The 12,141-nt window shown below is 37.2% G+C and overlaps 2 protein-coding genes across 2 annotated transcripts in view; both read left to right on the forward strand.

Annotated features, from left to right (window-relative positions):
• The window catches only part of capn10 (calpain 10), a 139,720-nt gene that overhangs the window by 41,525 nt on the left and 86,054 nt on the right, over positions 1–12,141 (forward strand). The window lies entirely within an intron of this gene.
• The window catches only part of LOC127645515 (von Willebrand factor A domain-containing protein 5B2-like), a 31,282-nt gene continuing 28,969 nt past the window's right edge, over positions 9,829–12,141 (forward strand). Inside the window, exons 1-3 of the mRNA XM_052129160.1 lie at positions 9,829–9,856; positions 11,585–11,727; positions 11,915–12,130. Of these exons, the coding sequence (XP_051985120.1) occupies positions 11,589–11,727; positions 11,915–12,130 (355 nt within the window). The 5' untranslated portion in view covers positions 9,829–9,856; positions 11,585–11,588. The remainder of the gene's footprint in view (positions 9,857–11,584; positions 11,728–11,914; positions 12,131–12,141) is intronic.

Genomic DNA, 12,141 nt, shown 5'->3' on the forward strand with positions numbered 1-12,141 from the left:
TGAGAGACAACACTTTCAGCTGGAGTTTGGAGAATTCTGGATCAGTGACTTTGAAAGGCATTTTGCTTTTGTTTACAGGAAGCCACACACTGCTGCACTTCTGGTCATGCCAAAGCCAGACTGGAGTCCAAATCATGTGCTGTTCCACCTCTCAGGCCATTTTCTGAGGTCAAAAGCCACAAGCAACAAATTTAATGGGACATCCATTTGTGGACAAATCTTCATTGAAATTCTAGCAAAATATATTGGATTTAATAAGAAATGAAATAAAAAGGATGAATTTCACAAGGAGACATGTCATCATTGGTTTGTTCATCATTTGTTGTTTACTCACATATTTTTTTAAAACCCTCCTCTTGCTCACTGTTGTCAGGTGTCCAGCGCTGTGTCCTTATGGAAGCCCTGAACCACAAGGTGAAAAAATAAATAAAAAATTGTGTCTCAGTTCGTTCCTGAGACTAAGTCAAGTTTTTTCTCTCTTCAAAAAAAGGAATGCAGTACCAACCTTGGCCACCAGGTGCCGCTATCAGTAAGCATGTAATCTTTATGCTTTTAAAGGGGTCATATAATGCCATTTTTGTACAAGTTAATATGAATCTTTAGGGTCTAAATGAAAACTTTGTAATATACTTTTATTAAAAATTCTCATTAGTATTTTAAGAAAACACTAATTTTACCTGCTCAAAAACAGCTCTGTTTTCAGCACGCCGTTTCAGTGCATATGACTTTAAATTATAATGAGCTTTGGTCACCCCGCCCCTCCGTTCTCAAATATAAAGGTTAATAAAACGTTACACTTACTTCTTCTGGAGGTGCAGAGGGAATATAAATAGTTGGTACCGAATCTTTTTTCAGCAGCAGCTTCTTAGCAAAACCAGCTTTATACTGACCCTCGTTTATAAAGCAGTCGTTTGAAAAATGATTCGCGCAAACATGAACGCATTGACGTTGCTCGTGGGGAATATTCCCATCGTAAACAAAACTCAGCCACTGCGTCTTCAGCGGTTCAGATTTAGGAACATCAAAATGACTGCTGTGTTCGTTATTACACCGAAGAACAGAACACCACAATCGCTTAGGCGCCATTCTGCTCCAGTGTATCAACAATGATGACGGACTATGATTGACAGCTCGCTCACGAGCGAGGGAGGGTCTGTGTTGAAACACTGCTGTCAATCAACAATCCTGGGAGGGGCGTCCGACCGTGTGACGTCACACGGTCGAACGGCTCGATTTGAGGCAGGGGAAAATATATAAGGAGATTAAAACAAAAACACTGGATGGATTTTTTTCATAATAGGATGGTTGTGTACAGGCACAGCCAACACACATTTCAGTACAATCAACTTGAAAAAGTGCATGTACCATTATATGACCCCTTTAATGCTTTCTCACATATGTCTTATGTCTGTGTAGTGGGCTAAAGCAGAAGATCATTCAGTAAAGAAATAATATGAGCTGAAACTAAATCCTGTACACACATAAGATTTGAAGTTGTGTGATACGTTTAGTGTGTGAGTGGATCTGTGAGCTCTAGGCCTGAGCTGTTGTTGAGTGGGTATTATTTGAGTCACTTTCCCTGTTTTTTTTTAATCTAATAGCATCTCTGTGAAATTATTAAGGCTTCTCAACAACTTCTCTGGGTGATGTAGCTTGCTGTGTCATCACAAAGCAAAGCTGCTCCTTGTTCAAAGGATTTGTTCTTTAGGAATGTTTTTCTTGTCTCTGTACTATCACGTTTCACACATAGTTCAAACATGTATGTCACCCCATATAAGGTAAAGAACTATTTAATTTGTGGGGGTCCTGTGGAATGTGGTTTTTCTGGACCATATAACAAAGTGCTGAACAATAAACATTGAAGAAGGATCTGACAGCATTGGGTGTCTGTGTCATTTCTTTCTTCCCTCAGCTGAGTCGTATCGAGACGGGGATTGCAGATCAAGAATAAAAATTAAATACATTGGATGACAAAATTATCTAACAGTTTGGGGGCTCGTCGGGATCTCTCCAGACAGGTAAGACTGATTTAAGTATCAAGTATTAACCTGTCTGATGAGAGATTGAATAAAACTTAGTTTAATTTGGCTCGATATTAACTCCGTTAATAACTCTGCTTGGGGGCCTCTTCAAAGAGATGGTTTTGCCTTATTATAAATAGGAAGGAGGGTTTTGCTCTATTATAAATAGGCAAAACCCCACGACCGCAGCAGTAGTTTAAAGAATATCCTTATTCTGGTATCAATAAGAAGAGGACGGAAATTGTCCTAAGGAAAAGACGGAGAGAATTTGATCTGCATTATTGTAGTATTATTAAAAGGGTGACATTAAGGGACAGGAAATAAGCCGTCCTCTATCGAAGGAAACTTATAATACTGAACCCTATATCAGCAATTTGTCTGGGTGGTCAGAGAAAGGAGAAAGAAAAAAGAAGGGAAAAAAAAGAAAAAGAAATTCACGAGTAAATCAAATCTATGGTTAAAAGGGTGAAAGGACCCTCAGTGGGAGTATAAAATAAGTCATATGAGGTGTAGAAGAAAATAAAACCATTTTGGGACAAAGGTCCTGAACAAAAAGTGACTAATCAAATGCACGCAGCGGTCTCTGTTTCAAAACAAGCCACCTAAATATGATATTGTCTTGAACAAAGCTTTAACCCCTAACCTCCCAAATACACCATGCGCACTGTTGTATCCCGATATAACCAAATTTAAGGGCAAAGATAAGAGCGAGTGTACAACATCTGCATTTCCTTTTATCGAGTGCCCAGACGGATATAAAATCATTTGACTAAATTGTCAGAGACGCTGTAAATGATGAGTTTCATTTTTGGGTGAACTATTCCTTTAAGTACAATTTTGTGCGGTTTGCATTGTGACTGTAAACATAAATATGCAGATGAAATATAGTGATAAATTAAAAAAATCCATACATAGTTCCTATTTTCAACAATTAGTGTGTGAAGACAAGGAGCGCATTTGTTAACACTCATTTGTAATGTGCTAAGTAAGGCTTTAAGCTTAATTTAAGTGAAATATATTGACACTCTTTAAACTGTGATTGTTTTCAAATATTTCTTATGCTTGTCAAGTCAAGTCAAATTTATTTGTATAGTGCTTTTCACAACAGCCGTTGATTTAAAGGAGCTGTACATTAAATTATATTATAACAGAAAATGTATGAATATAATGCCAATATTATTTATGTATGTTTAGAACTATTAGTGGTTAAAATTAATAAACTAAGTAAGTGTTGTGGGTCAGTGATTAAACAAAATAATTTTGTATGAACTATATGTTTTAGTGTTAAAGTCCTTGAAGTCATCCCGAATTAACTGAGGAAATACACGTAGATACATTGTCCCTTGATTTTGGCTGATAAAGACTTTTTTTTAGTTGTTAATTAATTTTCTATGTAGTTCTTTTTTAAGACAGTATTGCCCCTCCTTTGAGCAAGTTGATGTAGGTATCATTCAGTGAGGAGCATTGTAGTCCAGCTGGAAACTTATTGCAGGTAATTTTGGTGAACATGCTTCAGACAGAGGCTCATGAAGAATCCCACCAAGTCTTTGCATCAATGCATCCTGTGTGCAGTCTGTCTTAGTAGACCGAAGTGAAATCTGGCTGGCACATGCTACAGTTGGTCATCACCATCACTCAGTTACACAGTGGGAGTCGGACATCAGGCATTACCAAAGATGGTTCTGGCAGATATTATCCCAAGGTTTAGACAGGGAAAGAATAGAATAATATATGCCATTCACTTTAAAGCAGGGTTAAAAAATAAGAGAAGTGTTTTCGTAACACTTCTCTTAACTTAAGTTGCACGTAGGGAATAATTTTAGTCTTCTGGGGTGCTGTGGCAGATGGATGCATAATTCCAATTTGTTTCTGATGATTTCAATTTTATCAGTGAAGAAATTCATGAAGTCATTACTACTATGCTGCAATGGAATATCTGGTTCAATCAAAGTTTTATTCCTAAACAATTAAGCCACAGTACTGAATAAACATCCTAGGATTGTTGTGGTTATTTTCTAAGAGTTTGCTCAAATATGCAGAGCCTGTCTGTAGTTAGAGACACTATCCTTCCATGCACCTCAAAATACCTCTAATTTTGTATCTTTTACTTACGCTACATTTTCCGAGCTGCTCTCTTGAGAGCATGAGTGTGATCATTATACCATGGTGTGGGATTGTTCTATTTAACTTTCTTTATTCGAATGGGGGTGACACTATCTAGGGTGCTAAAGAAGACTGTATCCATATTTTCTGTGACAACATCAAGTTCTTATGAACTTTTTGGCATACAGAGTATTTGAGACAAATCTGGAAGATTATTAGTGAAGCTATCTTTAGTAGTTAAAAGAATAGTTCTATCTGGATGATAACATTGCATAGATTGAGTGACCTTTACTAAGCACAGCATACAAGAGACAAGGTAATGATCAGAGATATCACTCTATGAGAGAATTTTTATTTTATCAACATCAATTCCATATGACAAAATTAGATCTATCATATGAAATTGGTGATGAGTTGGACCTGTCAAATTTTGTCTAACCCCAACAGAGGACGTTGAAGTCACTGACAATTAAAGCTCTATCCACAGAACTACTAGATCTGATTCAGAATATGGCCCTGGTGATCTATATACTGTTGCAAGAACAAAAGATGACAAATATGTTTTATATATATCTGATGATTTCACATTAAGCATTATTAGTTGAATAAACTGCATACAAATTATTTTTTATAAAATATATATAAAACTGCATATAAAAGTAATTACTTTTATTATAAATACACTAGACAAATAGACATACATGCATTTTACTGTGTTATGCGAATAATAACAGTTTAGTTCATTTTTTTTCTAATGAGGTGTCTCCCTCTGGTGGAACTGTTAGTCCAATGAAAATCTCCAAATATTATGTAAATAAAATAAATAAAAAACAATGTCATGAAAGCAGTCCCAGTATCCCAGCACAGCAAATTTTGGATGTCTTATCTGCAAAACCAGTTCTGGTCTGTGAGCAATGGTGCTCGTTACGTCGATGTCGATTGACTGGTCGATCACAAGACAACCACTGGTCGATCTCATGATCTCCCCCGTCATCCTACATTTCGGATCGATGGCGTGTCTGTGTGTGTGTGTGTGTGTGTGTGTGTGTGTGTGTGTGTGTGTGTGTGTGTGTGTGTGTGTGTGTGTGTGTGTGTGTGTGTGTGTGTGTGTGTGTGTGTGTGTGTGTGTGTGTGTGTGTGTGTGTGTGTGTGTGTGTGTGTGTTGATGGTACTCACGATTATGCGGATACGCGCCTGTGTGATTGTCAAATACATTTCAAAATGAATTAGCGAGGAATAACAAGCACAGCCAGTTTGGAGCCATGTCTGAAGTTCATTGCTCTTGGCTGGATAAATTTAGTAGCTTTAAAATAATAATAATGTATGATAATCATACAGTAAAGACCTGTAGCTAATCCACATGGTTTGGGACTTGCACAGTTTCGGACCGCAAAGCCCTGCAGAGGATAGTGAGGACAGCTGTCTCTCACTGTGCCTATTGTACTGTTAAATTTTAGTAATTTATGGTACTGTCCCGTACTTTTTGCACACTTTTGCTCATGCACTTTATATAGGTATGTTATTTAGTCTGTGTAGTCTCATGTGGTTCTGTGTTTGTCCTGTGTTGTTTTGTGTAGCACCATGGTCCTGGAGGAATGATGTCTCGTTTCACTGTGTACTGTACTAACTGTATATGGTTGAACGACAATAAAAACACTTGACTTGACTTGACTTTACCTCATAGATGATACATAAAAAAAAGGATCATGTGAGGCAACAGAAGTTGTTCCTTTCTGTACAGCAATGACTGACAGGAATACAAGTGAATACAAACGAAGGAAGATTCCCTTGAGGACGTTTTATCAGGACAGGAGGCAAAAATTACAGTTGAAAAACTGGCTTTATCCAGTTTTGTACAGATAAACCAGCAATGGGTTATTTTGACACAGCAGATTGGGTTGGCTGTAGTGAAATTTACTGTTAGTGACAATGAACCAGCCATTAGCCCAGCAAGTTAAAAACTACCCAACACTGTGAAAATAACCCAACAAAATGATCCAGCAGACTCAACCCAGCATGGGTTAAAAACAAATAACCCAGCAAAAGTTATAGTGTTGTCTTGAAAAATGACTTGAGAACTTGAAATAATGTTTACCAAATTAACAAATTAGTCAGTATTAGTTTTGGCATTGAGAATCATCAAATTTCACTGGCCTTGGTTCCAACTATTGAAATGTTGGTACATTCAGAAAAGTGCTGGGTTGTTTCTGTAAACACGTTGTTTGGTTGATTATGCTTGGTCATAATTTTGGGTTGTTTGGGGTACTGTAAACACACATTTGGGTTGATCATGCTGGGTCAAAGGGGTTGTAAGGGGTTCATTTCCAGCTGAATAGCTGGTTGGGTTACTTTGAACCTGCTGCTGGTTTATTCATTTTTGTTAAACCCCTTGAATTAAAGCTGAAAGTCTACACTTCAATCACATATTGATTGTTTCATTTCAAATCCAATGTGGTGGTGTACAGAGGCAAATTATGAAAATTGTGTCGCTAATACTTATGGACCTAACTGTAGTTACCAATCAACACCAGGGCAGAAAAGTAAAAAACACTTCTTCAGAAATATCAATTATTATATAGTATACTATTTAAATGTTAATACAACACTACTTATTATGCTCAAATTGTAGTTGCTAAAATTAAGACAGTGCTGAAGGTTTTGCCAAATCTCCTCCTGCCATCAATCTACAAGACTGCAGAAAAAATCTTCAGACCCACCACTAAGGAGTCCCAGAAATAATTTACTGAAATGCAACCTGTAAGTTTTACTTTAGTTTTTGTACTTCAATAAGGGTGGATGTTTGTACTACTTGATATGCTTGATAACTATGAAGGTAATTTAGGTCCAGATTGTTTGAAACCAGGGCGGCACAGAGGTGCAATGGTTAGCACTGTCACCTCATAGCTAGAAGGTTCTGGGTTTGAACCTGATGGTAGGCTGGGGTCTTTCTGCGTGGAGTTTGTATGTTCTCCCTGGTGCTTCGAAGAATCCCTGGTGTCCAAAGACATGAATGTTAGGTGAAATGGTGATTCTAAGTTGTCCGTAGGTGTGAGTGTGAGCTGGTGACCGGTCCAGGGTGTACCCCCCTAATGTCAGCTGGGATAGGCCCCTGTGACCTGTCTTTATCTACAGTACAGGATATAGTGGGTATAGATAATGGATGGATGGATGTTTGAAAGCAAAAAATAATAAACCGTGACCTGTAACCAAACCTGTAAATGAGAGAAAAGAATATAAATGAGAAAACAGAACACATTTATAACTTAAAACAACAACTAAAAAACTTACCAAAGAATAAAATCTAAAGGAGAAACAAGACAACTGAAATCAGTTGTCTTGTTTTGAATATGTAACTCAATCAGGCTTTTTTCACGCTTGGATCCATCTTTGCTTTCATGGTTCAGTTCTTTCATTCTCAGTTCAGTGTAAACACAGGGGCATGACTGAAGTTATTGGCTAAATTGGTCTGGTGTTTTATCGAGTCTTTTTAATTAGCACTCCTGTGTATTTATAGGAGCTTCCAAACAATGACATTTATTCACTTAACACTGTGTGGGTTTGTGTGATTTAATGTTAATGAGAATATCAATATTAAAGTAATATTAACAAGTCCAAACTACTATTTCAAATGACATTTTACATTTAGTTTGCAAAGACTGAGTTTGAATACAAATGTAATTTGTTTGCCTTTCACATATTTGCATTTAGTCATATTTTGCAACATTGTTCATACATTGTATACAATAAATGTTTTGGTGATCTTTTTTTGTATTTTGATACTTCCACAAAATAAGCTTGATAACTTAAATGTCGGTTATATTGCAACACTAAGTGACTGATGTGTATTTAACAGGTGGGGACCGACATGACTGAGTCCTTAGAAAACGCAGAGGCCAATCAACCGTTTCCACACATTGTGTGCTTGGGGGATGAGACAACGACGTGCCAAGCCTTCACCATTATTTCAGGCCACACCATTGAAGAGGAGTCTTTGCCTGGAGCTGTGGACCTGTGTTTCAAGACTTTTTTTGTCTTTGACATTAATTAAACCAAGCAGTTCCTGACCACCTGGAAGTTTCTGCAGCACGGTGTTTACCGTATTGATGGACATGAGTCCTCATCTGTTAAGTTTTTGATAACAACAGTTTGTTCAGCCCACATTTAGGGTGTGTGTAAAAAATAAAGTGTAAAAGAGTGTTTAAAGAGATTATTTTAAAAGGTTATTTAAAAGTAATTTTTGTATATAGTTATGTGCTGTATGTTGTGCTATAATGTACTGTTGATGAGATAATTTTTTTAAGAAGCTGTTCTATAAACTGGTGTTTATGTGGGGTGGGGAGGGGTATTGTATTCATGCATGATTCATTTTGGCAACAAAAAAAAGTTAAAATCATTAAATACACATTTGCAGTGGCCTCTTTTTGTATAGTGTGTATTTGTATGATTACGGGAAATGATTATAAAGAACACAACAATAATTAATATATAATATATTGAATATAAAAGTAGCAAGGCAATGAGTCAGGAAAAAAAAATCATTGTATGTGTAATTTTAACCCAGCATTAGAGTTAATTTTACTTTGGTTGGGTCAAATGAACAGTGCAGCATTCTGGGTTAAATGGTAAAACCCAGCACTTGGGTCAAACCAACCCAGCGCATGTTCTGTCCCATATTTACCCAGTGGTGGGGTTAAGGTTGGGTTATTTTTTAACCCAGCAATGTATCGAAACGACACTGCCTACAATGTATATTTAATTATGCATGGTAGATCTTACTGTAATGACATTACGAAAAAGAAGATCTTGTGCTAAAAGTGTGTCTTGGAGCCTCGACTGTGCTGCCAGACAGGCAGGGCATAGCTAGTGGGGTGAAAGGTGGTAACAATTCTAAGGGCCCAAAGGTCCAGGGAGGCCCATGACAAATTCAAAACTATATATAGGCAACATTGTGTAAATAAATCTACAGAGCTGTCCATGGCGCTGAACATACTAAGTAACGTTAGATATGAATCCATAATCAAAAGAGAGAGTGTAACTGTGTTGTTAATTGATAGCCCATCTCATTCGATTAAAAAAAGAATAGCTTGTCTTTAAGGTCATTTTATACCAAATTCCGTAATTCAGACCAATGCACCAACGAATCGTGTAACTATTACTAGTATTAGCTTGTTTAATGTAGCCTAATTGTTCATGGTAAAATCATGTCGTCATGTCGTCACTGAAGTTAACAACTCTTTCTAGCAAACGGCAGCACTGTACACAAGCCGTTTTTAATTTTTTAAATAATTTTTAAAACACTCATTCTGGTGTTTTTATTAAAATTGAACCCCTGTCAAAATAAATAATAATAAAAAAAATAATAGAAACGTCATAAAATCTGTGGTAAATATATACAGTACGCTACGTACACTCTGCACTTATTTATAGCAGACACAGAAGGCTAACATGTAAAAAAGCGATAGCTACTGTGTTCAATATCTCTTTTTACTGATGAATAAGTTTTAAGTTTTATATAATTCGTGTACAAACAAATGTGCAAACATATGAAAAACGTTTTTGGCAAGATGAGCGCGCTTGCGCGTGCGTAAATGCACACTGTAGAGAGGCGACTCGCGCGCTTTCCTCCGCCCAGAGAGTGATGGAGAGTTTGAGACAAGCGAGGAGAGAGACCTGCAACACGTCATCGTCCGAATCACAGCGAACCGGCCAAAAATCAGGGAGCAGCACATCAAGTAAGTGACAACCCGAAATGCGCATCAAGTGTATTATTCTATCCGCTTTCAAACATCCCACAGCAGTATGTATTATTTCGATATATATATATTATGAATCTTGCGGTCTCTAATGTTCTGAAATGTACATGCTAAAATAATAAGTGCATGTATACAAATGATAGTTGAGAATTATATTATAATTAGGCTTTAGGCAACATAAATAACACTGAACTGAATGGTTCACACCACTTTCAACTATCACCTGACATCATGGTAATATTTTCTCTCATATCTTAATTGTGATTTTAAATCTACTTCAATCAAAAAATTCATTTAAACCTTTAAATCAATACAAAGTTGAGCTGGTCAAGATTAAAACGTCTGTCAAGTGTTCAGAAAGCAATTCAGATTCCATTTGTGCTATATAGGCTAAATAAAGAAGTGAGAATAGTACAGCATTACAAGTATGAGCAGTTGGGCCATCAGCCCTATATGTTTATTTTATCAATTTTTTGCAATGTGCCCAGTGCTTACCAATCTTATGACAATGAAAAGCATTACATCGTTGAAAGCATGACACAAATATATATTTTTTCCTCTGTAAAAAAATGTATCTGTTTTCAACTAAATTTAATTTAAATGTGTTTAACACAACTAATATAGTTTGGGATATTTTTAATATATTGAATTCAAAGTCAGCAAGTCAATCCTAATAAAAGCAATTTACTCACTAATGTGGTGATTTTGTATGCTTGACGTTTAATTATGGCACAGTAAGTCTCGGTATCTGGGCACTCTGTTCAAGGAGCCCCTGAGAGACCTTGTGAGATCCTCATTTACAAGTGTTTCATAGAGTACATGTGAATTAAACATTACCCATATACATTTCCCCCCATTTTATCGGTCACTAAATGTAAAAATATTGGAACCTATTATAGTAATTATAGTAGCCTACTGCACTTATGTGTCATTTACTTTGATATTAGGGATTAAAGTTCATTTTATTTATGCATTTTATTCAAAGCCAAAAAAAAAAACCAATATATTTTGTTAATTTGTGCATTATCCAGAAATCAACTTGCAACTTGCTTTTAGTTAAGCTACAGGAATATGAAGTGAATTTGATCCTTTCCCCTTAATCTACCAACCTCCACTAAAACATTAGCAGCTGTACCTCTGTGGAGACAACAGACTGTTTTCTTGAGCATTACGCTTGCTGCTGGAGTTTGTATGCATATGCTGGTGTACTGTTGACCTGTCTGTTAATGTTTGACACGTACATTTCCACTGTGACAGGATGAGTGCCGCCTGTTGCCAGGTAGCACAAACGGTGGGAACATCCAGAAGTGTAAATTAGAGTCTGTGTTAGCCCTTTAAATGTTTCACGGTTGCTGAAGCAAATAATCTGAAAGGAAATCTGCCTTCATTTACATGTTGTTTAAGAATAGCTAAGAAATTGTATACTTGTCCATTTTGTACTAGCCCATTATCTCCTATTTAAAGGGATAGTTCACCTAAAAATGAGAATTCTGTTATAATTTTCTCACCCTCGTGTCGTTTCAAACATGTACAACTTGCTTTTTTCTGTGGACTTTCTATGAAAGCCAGTAGTGACTGACGCTGATTCTGAAATTATGTTTGGTAATTATTAATATTCTTAATATTCCTAGGGGAGCTTCTATCTAACATCCACTGATTGAAGGTTGACAGATAATTAGCTCATAATGATAATAATGTTCTCTTGAGGACAATGCCAGGATTAAAAAATCGCACCACATGGGCACCGCTGTTGCTGAAGACATCGAGCATCACTTCCTGTGCCAACGGCTGCTCTCTGGGCATTACTGCTCATCTAACATATGTGAATACTGACCATGAACCAGTGGAGGGTAAGCGATGCACTTAAACATACACATGCACCGAAACACACTCAAATAATCACACACCTGCTCAAAAGTCCAGCTTTGAGCAGAATTAATTTCTTTGCTGGCTTATGCTGGTGGACCAGCATACAGCTATGCAAAGGCAAAACTCAGTAACCACCAATCCGTCTTTCTTTGTTCCTTACCTGCTCAGGTGTGTTTGTGTACCCTCTGAGCGAGAAAGAGGTCGTGGTGGGTTTTGAGGCAGTGGTATCCGGCAGACTGGTCAGCGTGGAACTCCAGAGCCGTGGGAAGTTGGAAGACTGCTGTTTGGACTGCCTTCCAGGATCAGCTCTGCATACCCAGTGTGGCCACAGCAAGGAGTGGGGCTGCTGTGGAGGAACAGGTCTTGAGATACAGTGCTCCAATGGTGAGATGTCT

This window comes from Xyrauchen texanus, chromosome 6, assembly GCF_025860055.1.
Source record: "Xyrauchen texanus isolate HMW12.3.18 chromosome 6, RBS_HiC_50CHRs, whole genome shotgun sequence".
NCBI classification, from domain to species: Eukaryota; Metazoa; Chordata; class Actinopteri; order Cypriniformes; family Catostomidae; genus Xyrauchen; species Xyrauchen texanus.